Source organism: Python bivittatus, unplaced genomic scaffold, assembly GCF_059951505.1.
Source record: "Python bivittatus isolate LINGU-HERP-01145 unplaced genomic scaffold, Pbiv_v1 ctg000480_np1212, whole genome shotgun sequence".
Classification (NCBI taxonomy): domain Eukaryota; kingdom Metazoa; phylum Chordata; class Lepidosauria; order Squamata; family Pythonidae; genus Python; species Python bivittatus.
Genome location: NW_028277075.1, coordinates 28,820,497 through 28,838,444, shown reverse-complemented (window position 1 = coordinate 28,838,444; position 17,948 = coordinate 28,820,497). Strand labels below are relative to the sequence as shown.

Below are 17,948 nucleotides of genomic sequence, written 5' to 3'. Positions count from 1 at the left end.
AACGTTAGGAAACAAAACTTCAAGAACACGGCCACACAGCCCGGAAGACCCACACCAGCCATAGTAGCTATAAGGACTGGGGGAAAGTAGGTGTAAATATTTTATTTTACAATATAAATGTTATTTATTCTGTAGTTAGCTATCTTTTTCCTATAGCTTGTTCATCCCAGCATTATGAAATTCTTCTTCATAATCTCTGTGCAGTCATATAGATACATGTCTCTGTAGAAGGAATAGTTCAGAAACATACAGCATATTTTTCAGCCAACATCATCAGTTGGGAAAGCTATGAAGTTACTGACTTGCAAACTGAAAAAATCACTTCTTTCCCCTCATATCCAATTTCTAGTCAAAACACACCCCTATTGAACTGTAAAAAAATTTGGCTGGCACAACTGAAATTGATTAGAAGAGAAAGAAAAGCTGTACATAATAAATAATGTATTAAAAGAATGCTCTAAGTAATATGTAGGCTATATGTCAGAATTTAGATAACATTTTGACTCTTCCACAAATGGCTGCTAAAGTGAAGTTGATCATTAATAAAATGACTATTAGGTTGAAAACAGCCAATTACAAACTATCAGTTTGGCGTGTTCTCCTCTATCCCCCAACCCAGAATACTCTCTACTGTTCCTAGCTTACCTTTGTCATTTTTCTAGCCTGGTGGACACATTTCTAAAGAAAGTACTGGGCCTCAGCCAATTATCCCCCTGTGTTTTTTAAGAATGATGAGGTGAATTCCTGGCAGTTCTAGTGGGAGTCGTGTCTCTTACAGCATTCTGTGCATAAAGGTAATCATTTAAGGAGTTCTGTTATAGGTTCCCAAAACCATGATGTTAGTGTTTGTTTGTTTATGATATTATTTGTCAGCTTTCTCTGGACTTCTCCAGCAGGACTGAGACAATACAACTCTAAGGCTGAACTGGTTCTACAGACAACAGAATGGATGTTAACGTTTACTTCCGTTCCAATCCTGTTCTAATACAACGAAAACAAAAATATCAAGTACAAAGAAATACATTAGAAACTGAAAAAAAAAACCCTTAATCTGTGCAAGCTACTTATTGTTCTTAAGAAAGAAACAGAGAAACCAGATATTAAAACACAGAACAGACTTGTACCAGAAGGCAACAGCAAATATTTATTTAGGTGAAGATTTTCTATTACAATTCATAGATAATGATTTGCCCTTAAATACATAACTTATACTGTTACAAGGTACAGTGGTCATTACCTCAAAAATTTCTGCATCTTTAAAACAAAAACAAAAAACAACAACAACAGGTATTGGAAAGACTGGCCGCCTTTATAATACATGTCTCTGAGAGGGACTAACGTGGCGATATATCATTCTTCCCTAGAATACTGAGAACTAGTACATAGCATATTATATCATATTCCATTATTCATAGGGTATGTGAGGCATTGGTTTAAATGATATGTGGGTTGCAACTTATGCTAATGTTTGAAGTGCAAAATCTAACATTTAACTATATTTTGATCTCTACCTTACCTGGAAGATGAATATCAGCTCAGATCAATTTGCTTCAAAGTAGAGATTAAATTAATTCATTAAGAATACCTGGATTCTTGTTATGCTCCCATTCCTTTGCCTGGACTCCATCTGACAATAGAACTTTTAATCTGTCATATCAATTTGAGACAAAACCTATAGGTTAAAACACAAGTAACCAAAAGCACAATCAGTTGAAGTCCCCGAGAAATAACTTTTATAAAGTGATACCTTGGATTCTGCTTCTCCAAAATATTTAAGCTAAGTCTCAAGTGCTCTGAAGCTGAATGCTCTTCAATAGGAGAAATCATCTGTGTCTCCATCCCAGGATGAAAATGCAACTGAGAAGAATGTAGGCTAGTCTTCCCCAAGCTGGGAAAACATATTGAGACTAGAGTTCAGATCTTTGGGAATTCTGGGAGCTACACAACAAGAGTCCCTCCCCCTGCAACTCTCAGTTCTCCCATCAATTCTCACTTTCAGTCACTTATCACTGACTCACCACAAGGAACTATATTGCAAGACTCCTTCTGAAAGCTCGAGAAAGCTCGAGAAATGAACTGAAATGGATTACTTCATGATGGAGCTCAGTGTTGTTCTCTATTGGTTTTTCATCATAAGCCATGAAGAGAGTGCCCTACCTCTTGAGACAGAATTAGGAAGTATGCCTAGACATATTCATGTGCTCTCAGAAACAAGGCTGCTGAACTCCCAGGATAACACAAGAGAAAATGTCTCCCCCATCCCACCCCACCCCTCGCCTTTCCTGCACGTTTATCCAGCAGTTGCATCATAAAGTAATAAGGATTTTGAACACCAAAGGTAGGTCTTCTTCACCTCATTGGACTGAACACAGAGGGAGGGACTTTTCAAACTTATACAAGTCTAGAGTGGTGTTTTTCAACCTTAGCAACTTTAAGATGAGCAGACTTCAACTTCCAGAATTCCCCAGCCAGCATGGTTGCTAAAGTTGCTAAGGTTGAGAAACACCGGCCCAGAGCTTCAGAGCCAAAAAGAAAGGGGCCATAGCATTCTTCTTCCAGGCAACCTTATAAGCACATGTCCTTGCCCATATCAGCTGCATGCACGAGTCATTACACTTGATTGTCATGTGCATTTCACTTCCAATGCTTTCTTAACAGTCCTTTTGAGAGTCAGATCCAGACTGGGAGCAAAAACTATTATCAGGCATTCTACAGGATAGGCAGGATAAAAAAAGCCCAACAACATTCCACAAAGAATGGGCTTTTGAAAGGAGAATAAAGTTGTAGCCTTTGGCAAGTCACAGCAAGTTGGTGCTTTCATCAGAATGACAAAAGCAACATTGCAATGTGCCACCGCAAGCTTGGCCCCCTTGGGGCATGCACACCACCTCACAATGTGCATAGAAAAGGGGCAGGGCTTGAATCGCAGTTCTACAATGCTGGGGACATCAGCGTGACTCCTCTTGGTACCCCTGTAGGTAGCACTGCTTATTCACCTAGACACAAGTCTCTTTTGCTCAAAATTATCCATAATATCTTGTTACAGATTTGACACATGAACCCTGGTTCATTTCTCTGGTCTACTGTGAGCTTTTTGGGGGGGGGGGGGGGTTCATTCCTGTTGACTAGATCTTTCCTCCAACTTTCCAATCCTATATATAATTCGGTTCTTGAAACCAGCACAAGAAAGAACAAGTGCGCAAAGAGGAAATACAATCGCTAAGATAATATTCATTTTGCGATAAAATCTCTGGCGTTCATACAGAGGGGGTGGGCCACTGTCAATACTACCACCATTGCCTTTCTCTAGGCAGTCTGGGGGAGCCCAGCCTTCCTCACAGTGACAATGTTTGAAATTGTTGCATATTCCCCGATTGTGGCACTTTGCGACGTTACAATCATATCCCAAGAGGGACACATTAACACATTTCCTGTCAATACACATCATGCCATTGCCACAAGGAGTGCCATCTCTCACTGCTCCGATATCGATGATCTTCATCCCACTGTGGTAGTCAGTTCCCCAACATTGTTTATTGCCTATGGAAGTCTGAACTATGGTGGTGTGATCCTCCAAAGAAGGCAAGCTTTCCACATTTTCGCACTGGATACGGCCACACAGGATATTCTCAGCTATGCATTTGTTATAAATTCCATGTCCCAAGCCACAGTTGCCAAACCGATCACCTTGAATATTCATTTCTCTAAAGCAAACTTCTGAAGCGACTGTTGCTTTTCTGCCAAAGATGGTTTTGCACTGTATATCATGAGTATTGCAATTCCCACGAAAACAGTACGCACCATCACTGCACGGGGCACCATCTTGCACATAAGCATCTTCAGGACACCTCTCAGAAAGCCCATTGCAGTACTCAGGGAGATCACAACTGCTTGCTTTATTTCGGCAAACCGTTCCAGCTACTTGATACTGACACTTGATACAACACTGTCCAAAAGCACAAGTGGCCCCTAAACGTAATTTACAATTAGATTGACAACACGGATCCAGCTGACATTCAGCTTTGGTACCACAGTCACATTGCTCTCCATTGTCTACCACTTTGTTGCCACAGAATTTGATTTTAAATATTTTATTAGGGTCTGGCGGAATTAACAAACAGTTAGAATTTCTTCGACTGAAGTAATCATTATAACTGCAGTTGCTAAACCTATCAGTTGCTCCTTGTGCTGGGGCCATAATGCATTTCGGTCGATCACATACACAGTACTTCGAATCATGTTGCATGCCAAGATTATGTCCTAGTTCATGGACAAATGTGTTAGAAATATGGAACAAACTGGAAGTAACATATGATTCAACACCTGATCCCCTGTTATCATCACAAATCATCCCTAAGTATGCCAATCCTAATGCACGACCAAAATTCTTAAAAATAAATAAGTGACCAGCATCATTCGGTAAACGATTAAGTAATGAGTCTCTTCTCCAGTTAGTGAATTCCTCAAGTGTTTTAAATATGTCATTACTAATTGGTATAAGGTTTCTTTGTGACCATATTTCTAGTCCAGCTATAGACAAATGAACAGAAAGAGGATCATACATTGCATTTGCAATGTAGAAGATATCCAGAATATATATAGCAGTGAGAGTTTCATTTTTGTCAAATTTCAAAAATCGTTCATGATCAATCACAATAGCAATCTCTGCATACCTATCATGTGACCACCAGTCTCCTTTAGATGTAATTTTGTTCATTGTTTTGTCAAGATCTAGGAGCATGGCTTCTTGATGTCTTTGCTCTTCCTGTGTTAGGCCACACTTCATTTGAATGGCACCCACCTTTTCTTCTAATCGAAAGACCACATGTTGAAATGTAGCAGATTCCAGAACTGGCTCTATTTCATAAATCTTTTTTTCAAATCGCAGTAGACCCTTGAGTCCTCCAGAGCAAGTGCTGATGATGGCCAAAGAGAAGGGTTCACCCTGTACAACACCATCATAATAACAGTCATCCCTGATGAATGGATAATCTAGCTGGAGATCTCCATCCTTACTGTAGGTGAAGACAGGCAAATGCTTGGGGATTAAGCCTCTCTTCTGCCTAAGGTGTATCACAAGACTCCTCCCCTCAATGTGAAACAAGTATGAGATATTCTGGGGGTTCTGTTGTCTGGATTTGGGGGTTAATGACTTTGGGATGGTTACTTCATAAGAAGCAAAAATAAAGCCCCAAGGAGGAGTCTGAGGGGCAGTCTCAGTCAGGAAGTTCTTCAAGAACATCACCAAGAGCCAGGGAAGATGAATACTCATATTATCTGGCAAAGAAAGGAACCCCTTAAAATACAAAATACACTTTCTGACATTTCATTTCAGAAAAGGAAGCCTCCAGCATCTGATGAGAACCCAGGAACAAGTTTATAAAGCTATAAACAGAATCCTTCTTCACAAAAGGGAGGAGGATTCTATACATAGCAACTGTAAATGGGGCTTCCTTTGGAATGTGGGTGGAGCTTGGGGATAAAAAATGGGATAGAATGGCAGAGGAATGGTTTATAAAATCCTGAGTTATTTTGAGCCCTGTTGGGTAGCTTCAGTGCCTTAGCACAACTCCCTCATTGATGCACCCACAGTCCTTTAATTTTTGTAGCAATTTATTCATTACCTGCCAGACTGGACTACACTGAAGGTTTTTCCTAGTTTGCTCGACGTGTGAATTGGATTTATTAGTTTATGACTGAGCCAGTGCTCAATATTGGACACTAACTCTACAAAGACTTGTGTTGATAGGCAAACTTTGGAGCTAAATCTACTCACTATTAGAGCCAAGATTAGCCAAAAACATCTGTTATCTGCTTATTCAGGCAGGGAAAATCTAAGTTTCTTCTTTTCTGCTGGTTCATAGTAGAGAAAGAACTTGTTTGCACATCAAAAAGGCACAGTCCCCACCACCAGATTCTGTGGTTTATGTAGCAAAGGAGTCCTTTTATGCAGAGTTCCTTCTTGCTTAAACTGGAGGTAAAGACTTGAGTTCAGAATAGTTACTAAACAAAGGATACAAAGGGTGCAGAAGATTATGTGTGCCAAAGGATTCAGAAAGACATTACTTTCAATTCTGGAATTAATTCACTTGGTGTCCTTTTGCACTTAGATATAGGAAGACTCAGAGTGAAGATTTAGCATGAGTATTAGCAGAGAAGCATCCCCAGAAAAACATATTTCCTGGAATGCTTAAGTGTCAAGAATTTGCAGATAAGAGCAATCCAGCTCAACATGGCATGAAACACACTGTACCTTTTTGACGGGGTGAAGTGCCCCTGTGGCCAAACGCAGTGGCATGGCTCTGCTGCTGTTTACAAGCAGGGAGACAGTTCTCTTCTCCAAGGGTGCTTCAAAGAATACTGTACAAAATACTGAGTGGGGAGGGATTAGCCCAGCAATTTGTAAAAAAAAAAAAGAGAGAGAGAGTGCCTTTTATGCAGGCCACTAGGATGACATCACTGACCTCACCCATCCTTTTCCCACTGTCCTCTTGAAATACTTAATTTTTCCCCTCTTTCAGTCATTCTCATGTTTTGTTTTCCTCTCATGCAGTCCTTAAAATGCAATATGACAGATTTATTGCAATATGCAATACTACAATATGAAAGATTTACTTGTCTTGTTTAGCAGTCGAGATCCCTACCATTTTAGATTAGACATTTGTGCAGAAAGAACATTTGCCCTGGAGCTATTTGAAATACTCCCAAAATATCTTACTGTGTCACTTTCTGTCCCCCATCTCCACCCAAAAGTTTTGTGCTGTGATCTCAGTGTTTCTTGCATCATTTTCTCTGATTCCCAAGCTCTCAGGTGCTCCACTTTGCCTTAAGCCTTAAATCCTAGTCAGTCTTATGTGATCATGATCTGCATTCTTCAATCCTAGTCACGCTTCTTCATCAACAGGATTTGCTCTCCAGTTCTGGGATGTGGTTTGGGGGTGTGTGATTTGTGTCACCAGCATTTCCTACGGATGGCCTTTTGTAAGTAAATGTTTGCTCTTCTTTGTAAATGTAGGCATGTCCACTGAGTTATTGCTATTCCTCTTTAGACTGTTTTGAACACCTTTCCAGATAAATCGTTTGAACATTTTGATTGGGTATGAGTTGTTGAAGGGTGCACAGCTATGTCCTAATTATTAACCACTTTGACATTTCTCATTTGGAAAGATTTACAAATTATTGTCAGAATTAGTTTTCACCTAATTTAGATAACACCCCTAAGGAGGGACGGGTTGTGGGAAAAAAACTGCACAAATATTCTGAATGAACAAAAAGGGTTTGGAAGAATAAAAAGGTCTCATTTTCTAATCTCTTATATCCTTTTTTTAGTTACATTTGTCTACAACATCTTACACTTTTTATGAACTTTCTATAACCTTGCTTACCCAGAAAGAGAATAGGAGGATAGATCTGTTTGTTTGTATAACCATTAATATCAATATTATATTATTCTGAAGAGTTATAGTATTTATTTATCACATTTCTATACTACTTCAGTCCAGTGTAGACTAGTTTAATACTCTCTCAGGCACAGCCCTCTCCAAACTTAATGAAATAAAGATCATATTGAAATACATGTTTTCAAGGCAATTCAAAGACAAATGATATTATATGATACCAGTACATTCTAGGAAATTAGAAAAAATTCAATGCATTTTTATTAAGTAAATTTAATAACCCCATTCAAAAGCAACATTGCAGCTATGATCAGGAAGGATTTTAATATCAGACAGGAAATGTAACTGTCCTTCTTAAAAGTCCACTGAAAGTCCTTGGTTTATCAATGGAAGAAATGAACGTCTTCTATATTCCACGTAACTGAATTTAATCTAACACTGATTAATCTATACTAACCAATTCTGAATATGCCCTCAAATTGCTTAATAAATCCTAGTAGGATTTATCAAGATGCAATATTTTAATTGGTGGCAGACAGGGTGGTGCCCATAGCTAAAACATGGGGGTCTCAATTCATTTTCCCAGTAATAAACTAGGTGTTATATTCCCTGGACTACCTTTCTACCATGGCCCAGCTGCTTGGTAGTTCTATGGCTGCCACAACATGCAGGATCTAGTTAAGGAATGCCTTAACCTGACACCTGCCCCCTTACCCTGGTATATGGGACTGATAGAAATCCAAGAAAAACAAGAACAGTGAAAACAACCTAAAGTTTATAGCACCGCGTCCTGTAAGAAAGCACAAGCTTGAGGTGTGTGCAGAGGAAAAGCTGTTCCCCCTCTCTTGGAAGCCAGAACAACATAAGAAGCATGAATTGTAAATTAGGCTTTATTAAAAATAAGAAAAGATGTAAGACTTTCATTTAAAACAATGAAAACAATCACTGTTGTGAAATAATCCAAGAGGACCGCTCAAATCAAGAGTAAGAATAATCTCCCACAGACTGGTACCAAGGATAAGCAGGGTTGCTGAACAGACTGTGCAACGGTTCAGAGGGTTGCTCTCGTTTGGAAGCACTTTGATGCCACAAGGTTCCGAGCTGTATACCAAAAAAAATCATAATTCCCTCAGCATGTACAGAGAATGGTATATACCATTTATAGACAATAATCACAAACACTAAAACCTTAGAGACAGTAAAGCATTAAACTAGTGGACACACATTAAAATACAGTGGTACCTCTACTTACGAATGCCCCTACTTATGAAATTTTTGAGATACGACCAGCTCCGGCCCCAAAAATTTACCTCTACTTACGAACTTGCCTCTACTTACGAACCGGATCCGCGGCCATTTTCCCTGCTGCCACGCAGTCACGGCTTCCTGTGGGCGAGATCGCAGTAGCAAGGAGACGTTTGGTGAGGCTTGTGGTGTGTTTTGTGGCGTTTGGAAGGTTTTTGTGGCGTTTGGAAGGTTTTTGAGGTTTAAAAATAAAATGCATATGTTTCAGAACTGTTTAGCCGTATTTACATTGAACCTTATGGGGGAAATTTACCTCGGGGTGCGACCAAATTCGGAGGGCGGATTAGCCGTATTTACATTGAACTTTATGGGGAAATTTGCCTCGTGGTGCGACCAAATTCGGAGGGCGGAACGGATTAACCGTATTTACATTGAACCTTATGGGAAACTTTACCTCGACTTGAGACCAACTCGAGTTGCAACCAGAGTCACGGAATGGATTAAGTTCGTAACTAGAGGTACCACTGCACAACTTAAAATCATTATGGAGAGTTCCAGATGGGCTTGGTAACGTCTGTCTACCCACACAACAATTCCTTGAAACAGAAGTCTCTTTCTGATTCAGTGTTACCTTGACTTCCTTTTAGCTTTTCTGGAATGACCAAGCTTACTTTGGAGGCTTGGGGGAGATGCTAAAAATCTACTTCTTTTCAGCCTCCCCTCCAGCACCTTCTTGTTTCTCTTTTCCTTGGAGTTTTCTTTCTTCCCCTTTTGAGGCCTGAATTTTAAAAAGACCACCTTTATCCCCTAGATGAATGCTTCTCAATCTTAGCAACTTTAAGATGTGTGGACTTCAACTCCCAGAATTCCCCAGCCAGCTTACTGGCTGAGGAATACTGGGAGTTGAAGTCCACACATCTTGAAGTTGCTAATATTGAGAAACACTGCTCTAGATAGTGGGGTGGGGAGGTTGAGAAGATACCTGGGCATACCTTGTCTTACCTGGGGACGCACAGGCTTATTTCCATTGCCTGCCCATTTGTTCCCACTCCATACAGTATGTATTCTACTGTTTAGATAAGGATGTTGATTCCATTATTGGGAATCAGCTGTCAACATTGTGAAGTCTGGAGGGAATTAAAGTAGTGAATGGGGAGGGGTGGGTTGAAGGAGGGCCTGCCTATTCACCAGCTGTTAAGGAATCTCAACTATACAAATGGACTTTTAGATAGAATAGTATTTTAATATTTTAGACAATATTCATTCGGAGTCTTTGATACATATGGCATAAATTTTGGTACCTGTTTTATTATTTCAGCTCTGATTTTGTACTTTAAAATTGTAGTTCTTGCTTAAAGTACACTCATTCAGCAATGGAGGTTACAACAGTGCTGAACAAGGGGTACTTATAGCAGGTCCTCATAGTTGCGACCATTGGAGCTTCCCACAGTCACATGATCGTGATTTGGGTGCTTGGCAATCGGCTCACAATTACAACATCACAGTGTCCTGCGGTCACATGATTGCCATTTGCGACCTTCACTGCCAGCTTCTGACAAGAAAAGTCAAAGGGGAAGCCGCCAGGAGGTCACAAATGGCAATCACATGACTGTGGGATGCTGCAACCATACGGGATTCACCTAATGACAGCAACTGGGACTGCTGGAACTGCCATCATAAGTCAGTCCAGTCACATGACCTTGTGCCTTATGACCATGTTGCTTAGCGATGGAGTTCCCAATCCCAATTACTGTCAGGAAGTGAGGACTACCTGTACAATTAGTAATGTGATTAAGACACCAGGCTAGAAACCGGGAGATGGTGTGTTCTAGTGCTGCCTGAGGCACAAATCCAGCAGGGTAACTTTGGGCTAGTCTCTCTCAGCTCTAGGAAGGAGGCAATGGCGAGCCACTTCTGAAAATCTTGCCAAGAAAACTGCAGGGACCAGTTCAGGCAATTGCTAATAGTCAACATTGACTTGAAGGCACCAAAAAAAAAAAAAAGGTTACATCCTTTTAAAAATATTTTTTTGCTTCCACGATATATGTTCTGCAAAGACCTTGCTATACTGGCTTGAAAATGGTGTGTTGATACAATGTCATATTCCACTGCTGACAGTTAGTTTGGATGCAGTCTTATATTATTTCACAACTAGCAGAGCTGGGAAAAAATATTTGCATCCTGCCTTTTCAAAGAACGTACCTTTTATAAGTAGGCTAAAGGGGGGACTTTGGATGGGCTCTCACTTTAAGCTGGCCAGTTGGAGTGCCTGCTAACAGACAGAAAAGCTGATGCTCATTGCCTGTAGCCCTGTGGAGAATACCCCACAGATTAAGGCTGTGTCCTCTCTAGTGATTTATAGCCACTTCTGGCATCGCCCAACCATAACTGTGACAATATAACGCCTGTCCTTGATACTAGTACATTGGTATGACAATGGTTGGATAGCACTATAACACCTTATAAATAGTGAGTAAATGGCCACGGATGGTTCCTGAGCATGCTTCTAAATGTATTATGAGTTCAACAGTGATATTTGCATGTGCCCAGTTCAGTTCAGATACCTGCTTGATATGATGGGCAAATTCAGAGGTACTTATACCAAGTAATATATATTTTGCAGGTAAAATTAGTAATGTGATTAAGACCCCAGGTTAGAAACCTCTTTCTTTTCCCTTTCCCTTTTTCTTTTCCCCTTTCCCTTCAGTGAAGTTAAGCTTTTTCATAAAACATGTTTCAAAGACAATTTAAACCAAAGAAACTTTAAAAATTAAATCTTCAAACCTTTACCTGCTCAAAGGTATTTTATTTTATTGGAAAACTATTATTTCCTAAGTTGATATTTAACTCCTTGTGAAATGTTCAAATCTGAGTTTTACTATGGAGTGTCCTGTTTTGATTCTGTAGGATGAATTTTTGTTGTTGTTCACAAGTGGCAGCAACACAAAAAACAGGTTGTAATCCTCCTATGCTGCCCCTGTAATCTTCATTTAGACCACTCTTTCTCAACCTCACCAACTTTAAGATGTATGGACTTCAACTCCCAGAATTCCCCAGTCTGCATGGAATTCTGGGAGTTGAAGTCCACACATCTTAAAGTTGCTGAAGTTGAGAAATACTAATTTAGACAGTCAGAAAGGTTCCAGCCATAATTATAGTCATCATTTTTGCAACTGTTGCATGCTCCCTTATTGACACTTTGTGACATTGTGGCCATACCTCAGGAGGGACATGTAAACACATTGCCTTTCAGTACACATCATGTCAATGCTACAGGAGCACCATTTCTCACTGCTCCAGTATCAGTTAATTCCTTTCCAGTGTGGTAGTCTGTAGTCCCAGCATTGTTTATTTCCAATAGAAGTCTGAACTTTATATTGTGGTCATCCAAACATGTAAGCTTCCTACATTTTCACTCTCAGTGCAGTCAGCTTCACATGTAATGTAGTTCCATATTTATGGCCACAATTGCCAAAGCATCAGCTAGAGCACTGGTTTGTTGGAAGCACTCTTTGTAAGCAACTATTGCCCTCTTACCAAATTGCATTACAAAATTTAGTAACAATATGCATTATCAGTGCATGAGGCACCATCTTTACTATTTATTTTAATCAACTTATATGGTTACCCATCTCATGACACTGGGCAGCTAACAAGGTTAAAACTCCAGAAACACCCCAAAATAGGAACAAGAAATATAGAGATTCAAACGGCCCCCACCTTGCTGATGTTTCAAAGGACCTTGAAGATCTGGCTCTTTGCCCAGGCCTTTGGTGAGGGTGACTGAAGTCTCCTTTAACCCTAGGTTGTTTCCTTTGATTTGCACTTGGTTTGTCGTCCTGCCATCGTTACCTTTCTGTTATCATTTTTAATGTCTTGTTTTTAACGTTTTAAATAATTTGTAAACCACCTAGTGCCACTGGGAGTCAGGTGACATGTAAATTTAATTAATTTTTTAAAAAAAAACATACAGTGGCTGCTGAGAACAATAGTCACAACAATAGCACTCATCTCACAGGCTTCATCTTGCAGATGTGTATCTTCAAGGTACTTTCCAGATGTCTGGTTGCAGTATTCAGGAAGATCACAGCTACTAGTGTTCCATTTGCAAACAAGTACAAATTTATGTAGTAGCAAGTAGCACAGCACAGTCCAAGATCACAAGCACCAGGATGTAACGAGGAGGAGGAGGAGGAGGAGAAAAATAAGTCTGAGTGTAGACTTCTTGTTGAGTTGGTTGTGTATTTCAGAATCTACCTACCTACCTACCTACCTACCTTTGGCAAAAGTCTGTATTGCTTAGATCTCATTTCATGAAGGTTTAGTTAATTGTCCCTCTTTCAATCTGTGAAGGGGGGATGGGGATATGCAAATATTTCACATACTTGCTCTAATCTCTCTGCTAAGAAAGAGGAAGCAAAACCTACCTCATTCTTCTTCATTTGCTCTCTAGGCTGGCTGGGAAATTCTGGAAGTTGAACTCCACACATCTTCAAGTTGCTGAGGTTGAGAAATACTGCTCTAAGCCTTCCACCACTCCTTCCAGTTAGGCTGATAGGGGAGGCAGGGCCATGCTACCGCCTACAGATAACTTAGCATGGAAAGGAGCACCTGATCATCCATACCTAACTATTCCTCCTCCTCCCTGCCACAGTGGAAATTCTTTTTTGCTGGCTTTTAAGCAACGGCTTCGGTGCAATCCTAAGGCTACTCAGCAGGATTTGGGAGAGAGATTTAGAATTATTCCTGTTATCATCCATTCTGAATTTTCAATTTCATTAATTTTATATCCATGCAGATGATCTTCAAAGGTCAGGAATCCCCCCCCCAAAATGTATTTTTAAAATACATCTCTCTGAAGGGAACATATGGTTTTTAAAAAAAAAATAAAAATCTCCATATTTCAAATAATAGTACAGGTTTCCAATGGGATAAAAACCTAAACAGCCTTTTATTTAAAATAGAGCAAATAGTCATAGCCGAATTGATAAGAAAAGTTATAATTGGATAACACAGCAACCTCTGGCCTACAGGCTGCCCTGGTTTATCAGTTCAATCCTGCATCCTGGAGTAAATAACTGAGCTTGACGTTTTTGAGTATCAGCCTTTTTGGCTTGATCTCTAGCAGAGTGACAGACACGACTTCCATGTGCAGTAGCACACTTTGGCTTCCAAATATGGGCAGAGGACCATGCTGGAGATGTCTTTCGCCCATTGTTACTGAGTGGCTTCACAATACTGAAAGCCCATAATACTCTCAGCAGTAATCTTACTGAGGCAGAGTTGGACAATAAGGACTGCTGTGCAGCATTGTGCTGGCAGCCCAAGCAATCTGTCATCAACAGCGCCTCTTGCTCTTTCTTTGACGTGCAACGCACTGTTGGCATAGCGGGCTGTTGGTTGAAATACCTGCAGCACAGAGGCTTCGTTTCCAGTGCTGTCCTGGAGAGTTCTCTTCAGAGGCCCGCTGATGATCACTGCAGGTCAACCTACAGCCAGACTGAATCAAGCAACTCCAGTCATTTCTAAAGTTCATTTAAGAGTTTACTAATATGTTAGCAAAAATATTTATCTGACTGCAGAGTAAGCCTCCTGTTATTCAATGTATCTGAACCAGATTTTTCAGGCAGTGGCTTTGGTGGGACAAGAACAAGGGTCCTTCAGTTTTTCACCAATCCTGGAAAGAAATGCTGTGACTTTCAGCAAGAGAGACCACAGGTTTGATCTATTATAGTGACGGGATGGACTAATTCTGAGTGAGAATAAAAAAATATTCTAGCAGGAAATGAAGAAAAAACAAAAGTGCTGATGGGTTTTAATTGTGCTTTCCTGCTACCACAACGTCCTGCATGTTGACAGGAACCAGGAACTTAGGACCATCACACTGGGGCAAGCTGCCTCTGGATGATCTCTTCCTCCCAAATTTGAACGTGGAATTTTCAGCTACAATGTTAAAACATTTTATTTTTCTTTACAAATGGGAAATTTCCTCAGCTCATTCTCACTGAACTCTATTTTGCGTAGATCAGAGGTTTCCCTGCTGAAGAAGCCAAACCTTTCAAAAAGAAATGTGCCTGGGAGACACATTTAAAACATTGTACTTTCAAATGCCTTTGTTTTTAAAACTGACTGTTAATTCCTGTGTTTATATTTGATGGGTTGTGCATTGTTAGAAATTGTGATTTACAGTGGTGTTCCTTCATCTTTTGATTCTGTAGCGTGGACTCTTCCCTGGAATTTTCCAAAGAGGTTTGTCAGACCATCTTTGAAATAGACAGCCAGGCCAGCACAAACAAGTACAAAACAAAAGGCGCACAGTACTCCTGCTATTGCTGAGGTTTTCTTATTACTTCTAGTCTGTATCATAATTGGAGGCGGTCCACTGTCTATGCTGCCTCCATAGCCTCTATTTGTACAGTCTGGAGGGGCCCATCCATAATCACAGTGACAGTGTTTGAGAGTGTTGCATACTCCCCGATTCCGGCACATTGAGACATTACAGTCATATTTCAGAAGAGACACATTGACACAACTCCCCTCAATACACAGCATGCTGTTGCCACAAGAAGTGCCATCTCTCACTGCTCCCATATCATTTACCTTCATTCCACTATGGTAGTCAGTTCCCCAGCACTGATTATTTCCAGTGGAAGTATGAACTATTGTATTGTGATCCTCCAAAGAAGGCAATTTATCTACGTTTTCACACTGGATACGGCCACACATGATATCCCGAGTATTACATTTCTTGTAAATTCCATGTTTAAGGCCACAGTTGCCAAAGCGATCACCTTTTGCATTTACTAGTCTGAAGCAAACTTTAGAAGCGACAGTTGCTTTGCTACCGAACATCATTTTGCACTGCATATCATGAGTCACGCAGTTCCCATGATAACAATGCACTCCATGACTGCATAGGGCACCATCTTGCACATGCACATCTTCTGGACAGTGCTCCGAAGTCCCACTGCAATATTCAGGAAGATCACAACTACTAGTGTTCTCTCTGCAAACAGTTCCAAGTTTACGATACCGGCAGTTAGCACAGCACAGTCCAAAGGCACAAACAGCACCAGGACGCAACTTACAATTAGATTGGCAGCATGGATCTGAGTTGCATTGTGCTTCTGACCCACAGTCACATTGCTCTCCATTTTCCACTACTTTGTTACCACAGAATTCAAATTTAAAGGTTGTGTTAATGTCTGGTGGGACTAATAAACAGCCAGTGTTTCTAAACTTGAAATAATCCTTATAACTGCAATTACTAAATCTATCAGTCCCTGATGGATATGCTGACATAATGCAAGAACGCTTTTTACAATGACAGAATTTTCCATCATGTTTCATTCCAAGGTTATGTCCTAATTCATGGGCAAATACAACAGAAATGTAGAACAAACTGGAAGATACATAGGTTACAACACCACTTGACCACTTTCTATGACATATAGTTCCTATATATCCATATCCTGTTGCACCCCCATAACTCTTATATACAAATAAGTGACTAGCATCATTCTTTAAATATGTATGTAGAATGTTGTGTTTCCAGTTACCAAACACTGCAAGTGTGACATTTATGTAGTTAGAAATGTTTATGCGGTTGTTTTGTGACCAGATCTCTAGTCCTGCTATTGACAAATGAACAGAAAGAGATTCATAGAATGAATTTGCAATGTGGACAATATCTAGAACTCGCATAGTAGTAAAAGATTCATTTCTGCCAAACCTCAAATATCGTTCATGATCAATCACAATTGCAACTTTAATATATCTGGTATGTGGCCACCAGGATTTTCCAAAAGTACTTTTGCTTGCAAGCTTCTGTGTTTTTGGAATTATGACCTCTTGATGGCTTTGCTCTTCCTTTGCTAGCCCACAAGTCATCAGAGGAGCCCCTTCTTCTTCTTCTAACTGAAACACCACATGTTGAAAGGTAGGAGATTCCTGGACTGGTTCAATTTCGTAGGTCTTATTTTCAAATTGCAAGAGACCTCTCAGTCCCCCTGAACATGTACTGAGGGTGACCAGAGAAGAGGACTTTCTCTGTACAAATCCATGGTAGAAACAATCATCTTTGATAAAAGGATGATCCACCTGGAGATCCCCCGCTGTATCATAGGTGAAGACAGGAAAGTCCTTAGGGATGAAGTTCCTCTTTTGCTTGAGGTACACCACATAGGGATTTCCCTCAATCTGCAGGAGGTAAGTCACATGCTGGGGTTCTTCTTGCCCATACTTGGGAGACAACTTCCTTGGGATAGTCACATCATAAGAAGCATATCTGAAGCCCTGAGGAGGTACCTGTCCAGAAGCTACATTTGGGATGATCTTGAGTAATATCACAGCCAGCCATGACAGACAGATACTCATTTGTGCAAGAAGAGGGTAGAACTTTACCTTATTCTAGAAAAGGAAGCCCAATAGGGAAGGGGACGGATGAATTGAGAGAGAGTGAAAAAGAGATGTTGGGAGATTTAGACATTTGAAAATGAGGATTCTGTACATAGCAACAGAAAATGCAATAGACTTTGGAATGTGGGAGGAGTTTAAAGAATCAAATATGGAATCCAATGGCAAAGGAATGTTTGTGAAATGTTATTACAGTATTATGACTCATTACGTAATTGTTTCATGTCCCAGGACAACTCCAAATTGCTTTACCATGGTTGGTGTCCTGCTGCTGCTGTCTAGCTCACATAACAGGAATGAATTGTATATTTCCTCTTGCTGGCTGAAGGTGTGAATTGAAGTGGATTCGTTCATAGTCTGAGTGGGAAGTGGAGTAGTCCATCACACCATGATAGGTGTGGCTTTGTGAGAGTTCAAAACAAATAACCTGCTGAACATCCTAGAGGTTTCTAGTTCAAGGTAATTTGCCTTTTCCTCCTTCCAGCAAGGTCATCTATAACTAGAAAAAGAAGCGAGGCTTTTTGCATACTAAATGGTCCAGACTGTGCCTTAAGGCTTTTCACCCTTATTGAGCTGAGCAGAGAGAGAGAGAGAGGGAGGGAGGGAGGGAGGGAGGGAGGGGGAGAGAGAGAGAGAGAGAGAGAGAGAGAGAGAAATATGTCAGTCTAGCCAACCCCGGAGCTTCAAATCTGGAAGGAGGGGACCACAACCTACCAGGAAAACAAAGTGTGTAACTTAGATTTGCTGGTTAACTTTGAAAAGCTGGTATGAATGATCATGAAGCTGTTGAAATATCTTTCAAGTTTTCAGAGTAAACAGAAGCTCTGAATAGGGAGGGGCATCTGAATTTATTGTCCAATCTCTTGGTGATATACCAAGACTTTTAGGAAA

At 40.4% G+C, this 17,948-nt stretch overlaps 2 protein-coding genes across 2 annotated transcripts; both read right to left on the bottom strand.

The window, feature by feature from the left end:
- Positions 1–1,134: 1,134 nt before the first annotated feature.
- On the bottom strand, positions 1,135–9,458 carry LOC103067612 (disintegrin and metalloproteinase domain-containing protein 20-like). The gene has a single exon (XM_088145584.1). The coding sequence runs from the start codon at positions 5,270–5,272 to the stop codon at positions 3,113–3,115; it is 2,160 nt and encodes a 719-aa protein (XP_088001710.1). The 5' UTR covers positions 5,273–9,458; the 3' UTR covers positions 1,135–3,112.
- A 2,292-nt stretch (positions 9,459–11,750) lies between these two features.
- LOC103067845 (disintegrin and metalloproteinase domain-containing protein 20-like) lies at positions 11,751–17,705 on the bottom strand. The gene has a single exon (XM_007428340.3). The coding sequence runs from the start codon at positions 17,016–17,018 to the stop codon at positions 14,826–14,828; it is 2,193 nt and encodes a 730-aa protein (XP_007428402.1). The 5' UTR covers positions 17,019–17,705; the 3' UTR covers positions 11,751–14,825.
- Between the last annotated feature and the right edge of the window lie 243 nt (positions 17,706–17,948).

Bases quoted from the DNA above. Each gene is read 5' to 3' on its own strand.
- LOC103067612 (XM_088145584.1), bottom strand. From the start codon at position 5,272: ATGAGTATTCATCTTCCCTGGCTCTTGGTGATGTTCTTGAAGAACTTC.
- LOC103067845 (XM_007428340.3), bottom strand. From the start codon at position 17,018: ATGAGTATCTGTCTGTCATGGCTGGCTGTGATATTACTCAAGATCATC.